This window comes from Adelges cooleyi, unplaced genomic scaffold (genome assembly GCF_023614345.1).
Source record: "Adelges cooleyi isolate 19-005CV unplaced genomic scaffold, UGA_ACOO_1.1 ACOO_flye_CR_arks_rails_tigmint_CR_PRNA_108, whole genome shotgun sequence".
Lineage (NCBI taxonomy): Eukaryota > Metazoa > Arthropoda > Insecta > Hemiptera > Adelgidae > Adelges > Adelges cooleyi.
The window spans coordinates 3,469,600-3,486,932 of record NW_026095761.1 but is presented as its reverse complement, the minus strand read 5'-3'; the positions used below and the strand labels follow the sequence as shown (position 1 = coordinate 3,486,932).

Genomic DNA, 17,333 nt, shown 5'->3' with positions numbered 1-17,333 from the left:
TCATAAATTTTCGTATGAAACTAAAAATATTCAATTGACAATCATTTTCTTATTATAGATTTTTGTTACTATGTATCACATTATTATTTAGGCACTTTCTTCTAAAAAAAAAAAAAAAAAAACAGAAGTAAGAATAAAAATTACTCTTAACATAATAGTATGTAAACAACAATCAAAACAATTCTTACTAACTCTTTAACAACATTGGATATTACCACATGAGATATTATGTGCATCGATATAAAAAAAAAAAAAATGAATCAAGTTGTAGAAAACATAAAAAAAAAAAAAAGAATTTTCAAGATGAATTAAAAAGTGACTTTTAATTTTAAAACTATTATTGTTTAATTTCGAGAAAAAACTTATTATCCGTAAATATTTTATTAATTTATCTATTTCTGCGTAGTAAAAAACAATATGTATGAATCATGAAAAAAAAAAACAAAAAAATGTAAGATTATGATGTAATTTTGCATCAAAAACAATACAAATTGTTTACATATAAAAAATACATTTCATTTTGATTATTAATTTATTTTTATCGATAAATCAATGTTATGATAATATTTTATTAGATAAATAATGCTGTTGCACAGAATAAGCTGGGGTAGGTAATGCTCTTACTAGGTTCGATGTTCAATCCGGTCGAACGTTTATTTGATGGTTTCTGTGATGATAAATTCATAACTGTTTTATTTTATTCGTTATATTCTATTCCAAAGACAGACATTCTTAACTAAACTTGTAGACATCTTTTTGTCAAGTCAAATACTTGATTATGTTTACGACATATTTAGAGACCTCCTTCGGGAGCACCGCGGCCACGCTGTTGTTCCAATAGACGTTCGAGTGGTGAAGGCCCTGGACCCGACCATAAAGACTAAAGGGAAAAACATGTTTAAATCAAATATATTTGTGTAAAGCAACAAAAGTTGACAAGTCATAATAGGCATAACTTATTTACAGAAATTATTAGTTTGAAACGTTTAGTAGTTATTCAAAATTTGTTGAAAATTGAAATCGGTGTTTGGAAAGAAAGCATTTGATATTCAACACACTTGACTTTTGTAAATGATTCAGCAAACACGTTTTAATTTTTGGACGAATGTAAATAATTAAATTTTTATTTTTTTTTAAAGTTTTTCGATGACAAAGATTTTTGTTTTTAGGCTTATAAATATGAAAAAACAAGTGATGCTGATAGCTTTTATATTCAATTGAAAATACTATATCCCATTATTCCTTACAGAATAAAATAATATCTTTGTTGTATGTAATATGGAATATCTAAAGACTATACAAGATGATCAAGTTTTTATTCTGCAGCTATTTTACTGCTTACTTTTTTATGAAATAATTATTTTTGCTAAAAAAGTTTTAAAATTAAATACCTATTTATTATATTAAATTATCAAAAATAATGTTTGGTGTTAAGCTTGAAAATAATATTTTAAAAGACAAATAACAACCTAGTATTTTATTTGATTTTCTAATTAAAAGAGGAATTACATATTTGAATATTATAAAGATTTTACTTTATAAATATTCTTTTTAGCTAAATTGATTACTCCATAGAAAAAATCAGAATGTTAAGTTAAAGTTTTATTACATAAGATAGGTTAGAGTTGAATCAATAGTGTTGATAAATTAACCGCAAAACAGCTGCTGCTTTTCTTGAGTATATATATATTTTTTTATTAAAGCAACATGTGAACGCAACCACTGAGAATGTATTTTTTTGACACGATACGTAAACATTCCCAACACTGATTTAAATTTTAACAAATTAATGACATTTCAATTTTAGTATACAATGTAACACCATAGCATTACACTATCACACAATGCAATACCTGTTGATGAAACGTAGAGAATGATCTATTGTTTGCCTCTTGGTTGGCGTCCATGTTTCGAGGCATCATGACGTTAGGTTGGTTAAACAGTGAATAATATGGACTGCTATTGTTAGTGTTACTGTAATAATTGCGCTGTTGATCGTCTCTTATATTAAAATGCTAAAATTTAAGAATGCATAAGCCATTAGACTATTGAAATACCTAACACCACAAACTAAATAAAATGAAAAAAATAATTATTACATTCATATTGTTTTGTAGTTGAGGATTGTGAGAGATTTGAGGAGAATTGACATTTGACCATGTGGTATTTGAAAACTGTCCTATTGGAGCTTGATTTTGTACAAACGGAAACATTGGAAGTTTTTGTTGATTGCTATAAACGTAAAATATCATAAGAATCAAGACATATAAAATAAACAATTTAAACATTTGTTAATTACTTTTGCGTTTGTTTAATATTGTCAATCCAGTTGGCGGGTGGTTGAGGCCACGCAGGAAAATTTTGTAATGGTTGATTAAACCTGTACGAGTTGTCCGATGACGAAGGAAAGTTGTTCATATGCAATTGGTTGAAAGCATTCATTACAGGGTTGATATTAGATTTTAAGTGACTGCCAGGATGTGGCAACTGATAGCCAATCGGTGTAGGTTTGATAGCATTTTGATCTTTCTCAAACTCGGACGATGTCTGTTCAAGATCTTCTAAGGACCATTTTGCTTCACTACTAGATGATGAACTCGGCGAAGGAGATCGAAATTTGACCTAGAAAAGATAATGATTATACTTAAACGCTATATATATTTAAATATATTATTCAATTAATCATTGGTCGTACCTGTTTAGCCTCTACTTCTTGATTTTTTTTTATAACCGATTCTAAGTCATCATTACGCAGTACTGGTTTGGTGGTATCAGAGTTATTTGATGATTGAAACTTTAAAATACCACTTTTTTTGTCACCTTATAATGTTAAATATTTTTAACTAGTTAGTTGACGTCAATTTGTTTTTAACCGAAAACAGCAAAAATACTACTCACCGATCGATGAAGGTGACATCAACATACTAGAATTTATCAAAAGACGTTGTTGATAAGATGACAATGTTTCTAAATCAGCTGCAAGATCAATTGAATGAGATCCGGCCGTACTATTTGGAACAATAAAATTCCATTTTCCAGTTTCGTTTGGTCTGTACAAAATTAACACGATTAGAGATAATTCATAGATTTTTGGAAACAATCAACAGTGTTCATTACATTGCTTTAATTAATGAATACGAAGCGGAAGAAAACCAAACGCCAAATTCTATCAAACGACTAGCTCTCAATGCATTTATGTTCACTTTTGTATGGTCGTCGTCTGAGTTGAATCTATAACAATCAAATAGTGTCAATAATTTGTATGATAAGAATACAAAAATTGTAGTAACCAATGTTTTTGTCTTACATGAGTTTTGAATGTGTCGATTCTAACATCACAAAACCTTGAAGTAATCTATCTTCTGGCAATGGTACATGTGAATCTAATAAAGACACAAGATTTAACTTTTTAAATAAATAAATTATGGTAATTTATAAACACAACTTACAGTTTTCATGATTTAAATCTGTTGTTAAGCCATTGAGAAGTTTGCAGAGACCTGGCCAAATTTGTAGACGTGTTTTGAATCCAGGAGAGTTTAAAACGCTTATATCATTACGTATCCAATCCAAAATAAGTTTAACTATAAAATATGTTGTTTTAATTGTTGAAATGTATTTATTTTAAATATATTACCTGCTGGTAATGTGTAGTAGTCCGAGAAGTTTTGTCCTTCTTTTATAGTATATAGTGGAAGTAAAAATGCATTTAAGAAGGTAGCCAATAAATCGACAACAGGATAACAATGAACTTTCATTGATGGAGTTTCTTTACCAATGTAGTTAAAAGCCAACATGTTGATAGCAACCATCTGTAAGGTTCGGACAAAATTAAAAAATCCTAAGCTATTGGAATTTTTTTTGCTGGAATACTATGCCAACATGAGGTAATATTCATACAGATTTGGTAAATTGAGTCCCATTTTAACATTTTTAGGTAAATTGAGTCTAAAAATTAAAAAGGAAGTAATAAATTGAGTCCCAGATAAAAATTAAATACTGAAGCCTATTTGCATTACCCAGGAGACACTACACGGAGGTTGGTTGGAAAGTCTCCTGAACATTTTTGTTTTTTAGTATAAACTTAACTAATTTTTTTCAACTGAATTCTTATCTTATGACTTATATTAATCTCAATGTATAGAACCTAGGTAATTATATTTATCTTATTCTTATAAATAATTACTTATTCAATGAGCAAATATTTAAACAATATTTCTTTCATAAATTCAAGCCTAGTAATATTTTTATTATCAAACTTGATTATTTGTACTCTTAGTATATTTTCTTTTTCAACATTGTGTTGACTTTTTACTTATTTCTCATATTCTTACTTGAAAATATTTATATATATATATAATTTTTTAGTTAATACACAAATAGAAATTTCTATAATCCCTTTAGTAGTTAGAACGGAAGGATACTTATGTACTTTGGTCTGAAAAAAAAACTAACTAATATATATATATATATTTTTATTTGTGTATTAACTAAAAAATTCCAAAAAAAAAATGTTTCTAACAATAAAGTGTTTTTCTAGTAAAGTTATTATTGTTTTCTTTACCAGTGACTGTACCTTAACTTTCATATTACAATCCTGGTTAATTCCAAAAAATAAATAAAGATGTGACTGTATTAACTAAACAATTACCTGTTGAAGCTTAAACGACGTAAACGATTCAGTCGCAATAAGAGGAGTAAATGATAAAGCAAGACTTTTAATGTATCCTTCACAAGCTTGGCGTTTCATACTATCGTTAGACATCAAAATTCCGTGAAATGCAAGAAATAGTTGTATAAATTCAGTACTTGAAATTTTGGTTTTGTACAGCAAGTCTTGACTGAAGTAGAGTTTTAATTAATAACTTAAAGTGACACAATTTTTTTTTAGTCTAGAGGTATTATTACTTACCTAGAGTTGATAAACTTGTTTAAAGTAACATTTAGGTTGTTGACGGCTGCTAAAAAAGGATGTCTGACATTTATACTTCTCATGTAAAAGAAAACCGTGCTTAAACTGTCTCCCCGGGATGCTTCTAACAATGCCAATTGATTGTAAGGCTGACCGCTGTTTGGACTTAATTGGATAGCATACCTATATTGAAATATAAAAGTATATAACTTAAAAAACTTATAAAAAAAAACATACTTATCAAGTTTAACATATTCGAGTCATGATAATGTGCAAAAATATATTACATACTTATAAAATGATTCTGCCTGTCTATTCTGGTTACGATAACGAGCAATATCGCCTAAATGCACTAAACAATATTGACATATGTAATTACAAGAGGTTTTTTGAGGTTTTCTTAGGTACGTCGAACTTAGTAATTTGTCATCCGCATTACAAAAATCATTTAGTTTTCTGTGGCAAAAAAATTGATGTATGACAGAGGTATACATAAAGATATGTTTAAAAATGGAACATACTTATGAAATGGTAAATCCAAATCGAATGTCAGGCATATGCTGTGTAAAAGCATAAGGTAAAAACCATAAGCTGATTCGAGACAAGATAAGAATAGTGCGTTCCATTCATTGCGTTTTGCATTCTAATCGAATATAATAAAAAAGCATTTTTTATAATAAAATAATGTTAGCGGTCGATTTAACAAATATACCCAACGTCTAATACCTTCTTGTCTTTGGCGAGCTGCTGTAGTTTATTTATGTTGTTTTTGAAACCGTGGTTCCATAGGTCCTGTTCGACTTTCTGGTCCAACGCATACTCCAGGTCCAACGTCAACAATTGCTTGTAGACATTCTGAAATATCACAGAAAAAGCGCCGTTAGTAAAAACGACATATCCGACTGGTATCAACCGCATACCCTCAGCTGTTGTTGATAGGCCAAGGTTTCGGCATTGTTTAGGTCCTTGGACGCGCAAATCTGTTCTTTGAGTTGATCAGCTCTTCTACGTCAATGAAACGATAAATGTATTAAAAACACAATTCAGACATTGAGATAATCACACTTACTTTAGTGTCTGTACAGCCGCAATGGACACCATTGTCGTCGAGTCCCACACATGGAACAAACAAAGTGTATCGAGCGATTGTCGACTCAGACGGTCAAACGCACTTGCATGACTCGTTAAAAGGCATAGCAGCACCTATTAAATTGTATTGGATAATATACCTATTTTAATCAAAATATTCGATCGCATCGTTTACTTTGGTCGCCATCAGCTCCTATCGTTTCACAACAAAACCAAAACAGCTAATAATAATAACATTATCGTTTATCACTGACCGCGGCCAATAGGATTTCGTGATAAGGAGGTGTTGTGTAATGTATTTTAAATTAATATTATTATGTCGTTTGTCCAACGTAATTGTCGTACGGTTCAAACTTCAAACCAAACGTCAATTTGCTTCACGATGGGAATAAACTATAAAGTACAATACGTTGTAGGATAATTTGTTTTGTTTTTTTTGTCGTTATTATATTATTACATAACGAAACATTCGATTCCCGACGGCAAGCAACGATAAGCCGCCAAGAGTTTCTAGGGTCGGTGGAAAATTGAACGGTGTAACGCGTTGGGCACACTGTCATAACTCATACGTTCTCACTTCTCAGCCATACATTCAGCTGCCTATTCTACAAATGGTATAACTTGGTAGCTTGTGGTAACTGGAAAACTTGTTATCATTTGGGATCCTGTGACTTTGGTCCTAACCGTTTGCGGTTAGGCGACGGGCGCTGAAAATGGCCGCCGACCGTTGATTTTGTTGACATCCCGTCGAAACACTGCATTATCAGATATTTTGCCGTATGCTGTTGTAAACAAAAAAAAGTAATGTCCTTTTTAGTTTCGACCGAATAATCGAAATCACATTAATATTTGTATTGCAAGCCGACATTGTGCAGCCAAAGCCGTTGGCCGGAGACGTTTGTCGGGAGATCCGTTGAACCAGATTACAGGCGTACGGTGTACCCACTGAACGCGGTCTGTCTATTATCAATTCTCCTTGGGTAAGTTAAGAAAACAACAGCAGCTATAGGAAATAATATAAAATAACCGTACTTAGGCCCGTGCCTTGTTATGATGGTCTTTGCGATTGCACTAGTGATGTCTTTGCGCCGTTGTTTGAAATGTCATTGGATCCGAAATCTAATTATTAAATTCCGTACAAACGCTTAAACCCGGTAATGATTCGGCGTGATATTGTTAAAAATGTAATTACAATTTACGTACCGACCATATGAAATTATTAATTAATCAATAATCAACGAGTATAGCGTAAAATAGGTGATCGACTTTAGCGTTGTTTGCTTGTGTACAAAATATAAACGAGGCGAAAAACAATAATAACTTTAAACATAAATATCATCCTTGCGCTGATCATTTTTGTTTTAAACTTAAATTTGAATTAAAAAAAAACTAAAAGCCAGCAAAGCACCGGTGCTTTGGTTTAGCGTTGATGAAAATGCGTAAATAAACCAAAAGTATATCGGCAAAACAGTTCATTCACCGAACAATATTTTAGCCAACAACTAAATAGTCAGAAACACTAAACTGTTCAATTCTACAGAATTGTATTATGGCCGAGAAACATTTAAGTCTATAAGAAATTGCAAATCTATTTTTTCACCAAACAATATTTTAGCTGAACGTTAAATGATCCGACACATAAACTAGCAGAACAGTATTATAAAACTGTTAAAATATATTAACACTTAGATAGTCAAATTATTCCACCTTCAACAGCTATAATTAATATGATACACTTATATAAAAAATAATAAAATCAATTGAATCAATTATTTGTTTCTTATTCCAGAAATCTAATCAAAATGAACAAAAAAAAAGATAAAATATGGGACATTTGTCGAACGTGTGGGAACACGGGCGATATTGAAATATTCGGCCGAGATGGTGTTGCTTTGCAATTAGAAGAAAAAATTAATACTTATTTACCAATAACAGTAATTAAATTGAATGTTTAATTATAATTAAATTGCACAAAAACATTTTACTAACAATATATATATTTTTTTAGGTATCAGTCAATGATAATCTACCTCTTAAGCTATGTAGTGTTTGTGTTAGTCGACTAGAAAGTTGTCACCATCTTATTGTATCTACGATAGAAATGAATAAAACGCTTGAAGAGGTTATGAAGAAAAGACAAATAAAAAACAATACTTATAATTTTGTAAGTATTAAGTTCTCTTACGATCTGATCAATTTGTTAGTTTCACTATCGTTTCATTTTTTGATTGAATTTTTTAGGACAATGAGGATAACGCTATTGAAGAAATCGCTTTGGATCAAAATAATGCAGAGTCAGTGGAAATAATGGACATAAATTCAGGCGAAGAAGAAAATATTTTAACGGTTAAAGAAGAAGATTATTCTGTAAGTTGTAAAATGAAGAGTGGAATCAAAAAAGGTTTTAAGTACCATTTTGTCCAAAAATTATTTTTTCAGCCAAAAAGGATGTATGTTGCAACGCCAATGTAACGCAAGAAGGCAGAAATTTCCTCGTCGATTGGCACTTACAGCCTTTTTTGTTTCCATTCTTCAAATATATATTTACTTTAATGTTTAAATTGAATATTATTGTAAATTATTATTATTATTTTATTTTTCAGCTTGAAAACGTTGATGTAGTTAGTATTGGCACTGATGATCTATGTGATGATGTGTCGATGGAAGAAGAAATGGAAATGGAAAAATCAATAGACGATAGCGATGAAAATGGTAAATTTCAATGTTCTAAATGCCAGCGTGTGTTCGATTCTGAAACCAGAATGCGCCGTCATATATTTATGCAACACAACCCTGTCGAGATGGAATGTTTTCACTGTTTCGCCAAGTACGATTCAATGTTGCACTTTGAGCGTCACGTAGCCACACATTTCACTAGAAACGAGTATCTGTGTGATTTTTGTCCTACAATGTTCAATCGTGTATCCGGACTACTCGACCACTTGGCCAAACATAAAACCGATCGGCAAAGATTCACTTGCATGGAATGTGGAAAAATATTAGCCAATCGTCTGTCGTTTACCATTCACCAAAGGACGCACACCGGGGAAAAACCGCACGCGTGTAGATTTTGCGACAGAACATTTTCACAGGTTTGTCAATAATAAGTTCTTCTAAAATTAGTTTTTATTAATTTTCATTGTCTTTTTACAGATATCATCCAAGCAGTATCACGAACGTACACACACAGGTGAAACAACCCACCATTGCGAATTTTGCGGAAAAGGATTCAATTCAAAATTAACTCGCGACACTCACAGACGCATTCACACTGGAGAGAGGCCATTCGGATGCAAACAGTGTAACGCTACATTCCGCTGTCTCGCGAATTTGCGTCAACACGAAATGGTGCATGCGCCAGTGAAACCTTTCCAATGCGAAGTGTGTTTAAAACGATTCGGAAGGCCGGAAAAAGTACGAGTTCACATGCGTACACATACAGGAGAAAGGCCTTACAAATGTCCAATATGTGGCCGCGGTTTCACGCAGAAAAACGACATGCTTAAACACACCAACGTCCATAACAAACCGGCTCGTCGTACCAGCTCACAGATGATGAAAGGCGACGTAGTAGTGCCGCTGAACTCTGCGCCTAAATATGTGAACATCAAAGATCTCAAGGAAATATGTTTCGACGTTTCGAATAGTTACGACAGTTCGGAAAACGACACCAACAGTCCAATGGCTCTAATTTCAGAAGAACAATCCTAATTTTTTCTACTATTACATAAGTACGTTTTGAAGAAAACACTTAATTACTGTTTCAATGAATTTTTTTTTTTTTTACTTGTTATTAAGAGTATAGTTAATTATTTTTAAAAACTTTTTTTTTCCTGTATATTTAACAACTATATGAACTTAAGTACACTGTACTTAAACTAATAATCTGTGATCAGATAATATATATAATATTATTAATAATAATAATTATAATATTCCATTTGAAAAATGTATCGACCAATTTATACATTCACGTCGTATTTTATTGGTAAATATAATTGAAAATTTGTGAGGTAATTGATAATTCAAATTAATTAATTAATTAAAATCAAGTATACCTTATGATATAAAATTAATTATGAATTATAACCAATACAGATTGATTTATTTAGTGCATACGACTGTCTAATTGCCTTGCGAGTGGCTTATTGACTTACCATTACTCTAATACAGAGTAGTCCACAAAGGACAATGTGCTATCGAAAATAATTACAAGTATCAAGTGTACACATCATAAAATATAAATAAGTATCGATTATAAAGTATTTCATTTTTATTAGAATTTATTTTAAATAATATAGTATTACAATAGATCTGATACAATACTGTTATTTTGATTAGAATGTATAAGAAAACAATAATTATAATAATAGTTGATATAATATAATATACAAATCATAATAATATAATATAGTTTTCTGACAAACAAAAAAAAATAGATATCGTTCAAATGAAATAACACAGTATAAAATTTAAACACAAATCAAAGATACAGAAAAAAAACCAGAAAACTCAATTTATTTTTATCGAAATGGCAATTTTAAAACTAGTTTTGGCGAACTGCATTTTAGGTTTTTAAACATTTTTTATTTTCTATAAACATTAATGGATGTTGAACATGTGTTACTTAATAAATTCAAAGAAAAAGTGAAGTCTGGTTTTTCCTTGTACGCTTGAAGTAATATATTATTCATATAATTAAATGTTTTTTTTTTTAAATTGTACACACAACAGGATAAAAGGTTGTTGGGTCGTAGAATTTATATAATATATTTGTAACAATAGGTGAAACTTTACAATGTTATAGCAAAACTAAAAACCCCGAAAGACAGTGATTATAATATAGTTGATGGTTTTACGTTTAGTCATAACACAAAAGAAGTGATGGTAAATACGTTTCTCACCGATCGCCTTAAATATAATAATTAGAATTTATTTAGGTACGAGAAGGTACATTTCAAATTGACAATTACTCTGGTTGTATGCGCACAATATTCAACGTACATTATCAAAATAATTATGTTCACATCCGATAATAGGTAACATTATGTTGTTTTACAGGTACAGTTTTTGTTTTTGGGTAATACGAGTACCGTTTTTGCCCAAAAGCAATGCTTGGAATGTTCCTTCAAAACGAACACGGTTCAGTTCTCGTTCCAGCCTCGAAGAATCGAACTAGTTCCTTTGTCCGTTCCTACTTAAGAACAAATTTTGTTCTTCATTATTTGATTAAAAAAAAAAAAAAAATACAGTAAACCAATAGTAATGGATATTGTCTATAATTCCACTACTTCTTATTCTCGCTTATTTGAACAACAACAAAAAAATGATTAAATTTTAATTTGGTTGTTACAATATTTTATAATTGTTTTTTTTAATATTATTATCGATTATTAATAATTAGATCAAAAATACTAAGTTTTTTATATACTTAATCTAATAGACAAGTACCTACTAATGGGACTAATCCCATTAGACTAAGTTAAAAAATACACCCCTGACCATTGAATCGTCATTAATTATACTTGGTAAATTGAAGTAAACAATATTAATTTCTTGCTATAATATTTTTTCGGACTCGCAAAGTTTTATTTACACAAAAATTATAATAATGGTACATTCGGTCCAAAGGTGTGAAATACAACGCGAAAGCTAAAAATTACTAAGACAGCAGACCATTCATAAGAAAGGTAGAAGAAATAGGTCAACTCTTAAGTAGGTAAGTAATATTTTGACACGCCCATTAGTTAATATTAAATATAATTTAGATAATGTTTTGTACCTATTGGAATATGGCTTTCGAATCATACATATAATAATATTACCCTCAGCTAGTTCTATATGGAATAAATACTATATTATTTTTGTTATTGATGAAAAAAAATGATTTCCTATTTTCCATGAAATCGTTGTCTTTTTCACATAATATACTATGATTTTCAGCCGAAACCAATTTTCTACTAATCTAATTCTATACTAGTTTTTCTGCTATTCAAATATTTTTGTAGAAATTCGAAAACATTTCCTATATAAATATTTTTTTTTCTTTCAATAATTTTCTACATATTGGAAGACGATACACGCACTACCCAAAAACAAAAATTGTGTATTCCTAACAATAGCAACAAACACATATCAAAAAAGTTTTTGAGTATTTTATAACGTTAAGTAAATCCCGAGTTAGAGTTAGATCAAAGTGGCGTCGCAATGATTCTTTCTTTTTTTTTTTTAATAATAAAAATTAGTCACATTTTAGTCATTTTTGTGACACTCGTGAGTTATAATAATAATAATAATAATTAGTTAACTTACGATTAGTACAATAAAACAGTTTTAATTATTAGAATATAATATAATATAATCATAACCATATATACCCACATTTTCTACCTACAATAAATATATATATATATATATTATATAATATACTCAAGAATGAAAAATATGATTTAGTATTTATAATCTACTAAGGACTAATAAAAAAAAAGAACAAAAAACGAAAACTAAATCCGTCCATATTTGTTTGTAAGGAATACAATGCGTAATATAATATATTTTTTATCATAATAATATGAGAATAATTATTAATATAAGAATAACGAAACGATTCGGTAACGCAATAAAATATATTATTGAAAGACGAATTATTTTTATGATTTTCATTTTTCATAAATTAAAATATAATATAATGTCACATTATATAGTCAAATGGTACAGTTTATAAGGGCCGATATATGTATACACGTTTGTGGGCTCACAGTTGATTCTCGGGTAGGTAACTCTGTGTGTCGTGTAGTTTCCATTGAAACGTAGCACGAATAATTAATATTAAAACCAAAAGGGTTTTTTTTAAAAATTATTTGGCTGTATCAAGGATCTAACCTAACTGAAAAAAAAGAACTTACCGACCCAAACGACAGCCTTCATTGTCCACACCTAGATTTTCGAATACAATCGCTGTACACTGATATATAATACTATACAACGGCGACGTTATAACTTATGACATTAGAATGAAGTAGATAGTTTGTCTTAGCTATTGGTATTAATATTATATTATACAAATTGGCGAATATGACTAGACGCGGATGGGAGGGGAGGGAGGGAGGGGTTCGTGATATATACATACACAATATAGTTTTATTTGTCTTTACGCTGGCAAATATTTCAGGCCGTGTTCCGGTCCGTCCGGCCGCCACCGGAAACGGTTACCGCTCATCTTTGGGCGGAGGAAGTGGGGCCTTGGGTGGAGGATACAGGGGCGGAAGGAGATGGGGGCGGGATGGGTTGGTGCGTGGAAGCCATCGGTGGTACGAGTGCGTCGGAGTGCAATTCATTCATGTCTTGTGGTTATGCAAGTTCAGACCGATGGTGGGCGACGCCGTGCAACTGCGGCTCGACGTCCTCTTGTTGTCCGTGTGTTTGAGGCTTTCCACGGTCTTGCGTCCGCTCCGTTGGTCGTCCGTCGTCTCATTGCCGCACTTTCTGTCGTAAGGCGTCACGACACCGCTGAGCGCGTTCAAGGGTATCCGGTACAGCCGCAGCGGTTTCGTTTCCGGCGACACTATGAAACCCAAATGGGAATTATTGCATTTTACAGCTGCATTAATCATTGTCATATTGCTATATTAGTCATTGTATGACATTATATGAAAAAATATATGCTTTATGTACAGGATGATCCGTCTGACACTAATTTTCTCGGAAAATATGAATATTTTGAAAATTGTTTTTGTTCTTATACTTGTACATATTGTCGGTATATATATATATATATTTAAATACTTAGAAAATGTTTACCTTCGTCGCTTATACGTAAACGAAGTATGGACTTATATGGGAGTGTATTACAAGTAAAGGAAAAAATTAATTTTCAAAATATTCATTTTGTCCGATGAGTGTCTTCCATCATGTTCGGATAAGGTTATTTATTAAGGGGTAAGTATAGGCAATATTTGACAAAAATTTATCTAGTAACCATTTTAAACATGTCCACCAATTTTAAGGCAAATAAAAATATATTAAGATTTTCTAGTTGTACAACAGCTTTTAAAGAGAATAAATGGATGGACTACATAATTAGCATCTAAACTATTTAAATTGTAATTAGTATTCCCCGTTAAAAATATAGATACCGTGGAAATCACAACTAAAATAATACGTTCTCGGTCGGCGTTATAAAACTTTACATTTTTGGCACGTACTTTAGGCCTTCTTTTGGTTTCCATACCTATCACAAACACCGTTTGCCAAAAAGATAATTGCTCTATTAATTCCGTTGTTGTCTTAAACACCGGTGACCCTGTCAAACGGAGCGACCATTAAAAGCAAACTTAGACCTCAATTGAGCCCACATTAAGTGTCATCAGCTGGTTTTCTAGGATCGAACCAAGCGTGTTGTACAGTTACATTTAATAGCTACATATATATCAATAGTCCTAACTCCTAACACGTTTTATCGATTGGCCATTTGAGTTTGAATTATTCTATCTGGTGGTCGCTGAAATTGCCAAGAAACAGGATCGTTTAACAGTTAAAAAAAATAGAAAAAAACTGTATAAAGGATAACAAATAGCCACAATATATATACATATATTTTTGGTACTCTGAGATTTTGGAAAAAGATCTTTTTTGTTCCTGCAAACGACAGATAAGTTTTGACAGGAATACAATATTAACGATTCAAATTGAAAATATGTATATATATATATATCTTATCGACAACCGTTTATATTATAATTAACGTTTAAAAACGATTAATTAATATTTAACTTTATTTGTAACTACTACATCGAATCCATAATTTGTATCGGAGGGCCTGCGAGTGGTGTAATAAATCATTATTATTCTCAAGTAAAACAATAATAATCAAAATTATTTGAATTTAGTCAAGGCGGTTCATTAATCGAAAATAAATTAAATTTTTTTTTTTTTTAATTGCATAATAAATAAAACAACAATTACGAAATTTGATTTATTTTTATGGGCTATAAATTGGAAAACGGTCCAAATTGCATTGGACCCAAATCGGTCATCTATTAGGAAGAAAGAAATTAAACAGACACCGCATACAATATCTTGAAGCTATGGTAACCGTCTACGACTTGACTTTTAAGTAATAAATGTAATATCGTTAAACTGTGTTAAATAATTTTTATTTATAAGGCAGATGATCTATTTTCAATAGTATAGAAAGAATTGAATCGAATCATGACAGGCGCATATTTATGGGACGGGCCCCCCCGGGCTGATAGGGTTTTGTTCAATTCCCCGTCAAAAAGAATTAGGGTGGATTTAAAAAAATAAAGGAGTTATTAATTGCCCTAGATTATTTTAATTAACTACTTCTGTATCTCATGGCATATGAGTTTTTTATTGGACGCAAATACTTGGACTTATAAAGTATAATACAATGTTCATAAGATACTACTTTCTCTATATTATTTTTTGAAGCTCACACACCGGCTAATAATTATTTTCAAAAACACTGTTTACTCGAGGAGTTTGATGACGCGATGACCTTAACGTACAGACAGGATTGACTTATCGAGTCGAGCGAAACAAATTTGAATAATTCAAAGACATAATTGAGTTTAGCCAAATCAGCGGTTGTCGATCAAATTTACCTATTAAACATTTCAAACAAATATCTTTATTTTATATAACAGCTGGAAGCGCACCTGGGCGAGGACACGTTTAGCGAACCTTTGAAAATTCGTTCATTCATTCGTTAATAATATATATTCAACCAGATAATCGTCAATCGTCTTTGGATTTAAACGACTTAAGAAAATAATAATAATTACAGTGAGGCGATGCCGGCGGCGACATGCTGTCTCGTTCTGCTTTCTGTTGGTCCATTTGCAGTCTCTCGGTTTTCCCGGGGAAGAACTCCGGCGCCGTACTGGCAAAAAATATGTCGTTCTAAATGACAAAACAGATAATTTAATCGTTCATTAATGCTTTACATAATCAAATACAATGACAACCCAACAATATACATACTTTGGAGGATATCAGTTTCATTTTGGGCAAGCCCAACGTTTGTACTAGGTTGCCGTTGATTATAAGTCGGATTTCCATCGTGTCCGAGGTGAACGCTATGATGTACGGGAAAGAACAAACTAAAAAAGAACAGACTTAACGATAGTAATAATAATAATAATAATAATAACCAAATGGTCAAGCGGGAAACAAACGAGGCAAACTTAACTAAATGCGATAATCAATTGAATTTTATCACTAGAACGATTCGAACAAACATATTAATATAAGTGTGTGTTGGTGTATATTAAGCAATTAAAATTTTAAATTTATAATCTAATTATAATTTTATTTTATTTAATATTGCCTCAGGCTAACATATTGTAAATTGTATATTTAATGATAAAAAAACACAATTGAAAAACCCAAAAATTACCTCTACAACCTCTATTACCTCTGTCTCATTCGTTTATATAATGGCTTTATCGAGTGTAGAACAAGTTTGGAGACCCGTCAAGTTTCCAAACTTATCGAGAACACTTTTTTTTTTTTTAGAACTCTCCTCCGTGCGATAACACAACACACACGGTTGTCTCGTTAAACATTTTTTTGGCGTTTTCAAAGAGTAGTAATAGAATTTGATTTTTAAAAATATAATACGGAGTGTTCGCATAAAGTTCGAAGGCAATTTGTTAGGTACCATGTGGTACACATTATCAATTACCAATGTCCTTCGGAATGGAATTCCAGTGGAAATCGAATTCGGTCGAGTTGGTCATGTCGCTGAGCTTTTGGAAATGGCAAGTGTCTGAAAGCAAAAGAACAGTGTCAATTTTACCGCACCGTCCAAGTACAATATAATATATATTTTTATCATTTCAACACAAAAGCCTATATTTTAGTGTGTATACACGGCCTAAAGTAATTATATTGTATAGATTAAAATTGTAAATCATTCCACGCGTTTCGCAATCGATCAAATTCGTGAAATTAAATTAAAAAGATTACGGTTCTTTTTACGGGTTTATCTTTTTTTTAAACTAGGTGTGAAACGAATTAGATTTTATTCTACAGAGTACAGTTTTTCGATATCTAGTTAAAAATAAAAAGCCTAATAATAACACAAAAAAAACAATCACCTTTATGTTGGACTACCGAGTATAATAATATTATATATTAAATACCAACACGAATAAAATATTAATTAAGATAAATAAACAAACAAATTTAACTCGGTAAACGCACTATGGTAGTAATATGGGGGAGGGGGGGGGGTCACTTATACAGAAATAATATAAGTTTTAACTCTTTTGGAAATCATCTTCCACTTTACAAAATTCTGCGCACG

The 17,333-nt window shown here is 31.1% G+C and overlaps 3 protein-coding genes across 6 annotated transcripts in view; 1 reads left to right on the top strand and 2 right to left on the bottom strand.

The window, feature by feature from the left end:
• Nucleotides 1–6,499, bottom strand: LOC126843774 (nonsense-mediated mRNA decay factor SMG7-like). 2 transcript variants are annotated; one of them, XR_007686484.1, is made up of 19 exons: nucleotides 6,177–6,499; nucleotides 5,982–6,115; nucleotides 5,833–5,917; nucleotides 5,639–5,767; nucleotides 5,434–5,555; nucleotides 5,204–5,368; nucleotides 4,913–5,095; nucleotides 4,652–4,841; nucleotides 3,638–3,812; nucleotides 3,450–3,584; nucleotides 3,308–3,383; nucleotides 3,118–3,231; nucleotides 2,899–3,050; nucleotides 2,696–2,820; nucleotides 2,300–2,622; nucleotides 2,100–2,232; nucleotides 1,854–2,015; nucleotides 625–880; nucleotides 1–101 (listed from the first exon to the last, which is right to left on the bottom strand). XR_007686484.1 is itself a non-coding variant. In XM_050581531.1 (18 exons), exons 1-18 carry the CDS (start codon nucleotides 6,186–6,188, stop codon nucleotides 794–796), a joined length of 2,502 nt encoding a protein of 833 aa, XP_050437488.1. In that variant the 5' UTR covers nucleotides 6,189–6,499; the 3' UTR covers nucleotides 326–793. The 2 variants fall into 2 exon arrangements, 1 of the variants encoding a protein (XP_050437488.1); XM_050581531.1 differs by lacking the exon at nucleotides 1–101 and having other exon boundaries at nucleotides 326–880.
• Nucleotides 6,500–6,730: 231 nt separating this feature from the next.
• Nucleotides 6,731–9,986, top strand: LOC126843782 (zinc finger protein 391-like). Of its 3 annotated transcripts, XM_050581550.1 has the most exons (7): nucleotides 6,731–6,802; nucleotides 6,863–6,981; nucleotides 7,791–7,935; nucleotides 8,010–8,165; nucleotides 8,243–8,368; nucleotides 8,605–9,093; nucleotides 9,155–9,979. In XM_050581550.1, exons 3-7 carry the CDS (start codon nucleotides 7,804–7,806, stop codon nucleotides 9,710–9,712), a joined length of 1,461 nt encoding a protein of 486 aa, XP_050437507.1. In that variant the 5' UTR covers nucleotides 6,731–6,802; nucleotides 6,863–6,981; nucleotides 7,791–7,803; the 3' UTR covers nucleotides 9,713–9,979. The 3 variants fall into 3 exon arrangements, with proteins under 3 accessions (XP_050437507.1, XP_050437525.1, XP_050437516.1); XM_050581568.1 differs by lacking the exons at nucleotides 6,731–6,802; nucleotides 6,863–6,981 and adding an exon at nucleotides 7,025–7,155 and having other exon boundaries at nucleotides 9,155–9,986; XM_050581559.1 differs by lacking the exons at nucleotides 6,731–6,802; nucleotides 6,863–6,981 and adding an exon at nucleotides 7,061–7,185 and having other exon boundaries at nucleotides 9,155–9,986.
• Nucleotides 9,987–13,100: 3,114 nt separating this feature from the next.
• The window catches only part of LOC126840925 (GTPase-activating Rap/Ran-GAP domain-like protein 3), an 88,988-nt gene continuing 84,755 nt past the window's right edge, over nucleotides 13,101–17,333 (bottom strand). Inside the window, exons 19-22 of the mRNA XM_050576947.1 lie at nucleotides 16,710–16,793; nucleotides 16,007–16,125; nucleotides 15,808–15,925; nucleotides 13,101–13,565 (exon numbers count right to left, since the gene is read on the bottom strand). Of these exons, the coding sequence (XP_050432904.1) occupies nucleotides 13,339–13,565; nucleotides 15,808–15,925; nucleotides 16,007–16,125; nucleotides 16,710–16,793 (548 nt within the window). The 3' untranslated portion in view covers nucleotides 13,101–13,338. The remainder of the gene's footprint in view (nucleotides 13,566–15,807; nucleotides 15,926–16,006; nucleotides 16,126–16,709; nucleotides 16,794–17,333) is intronic.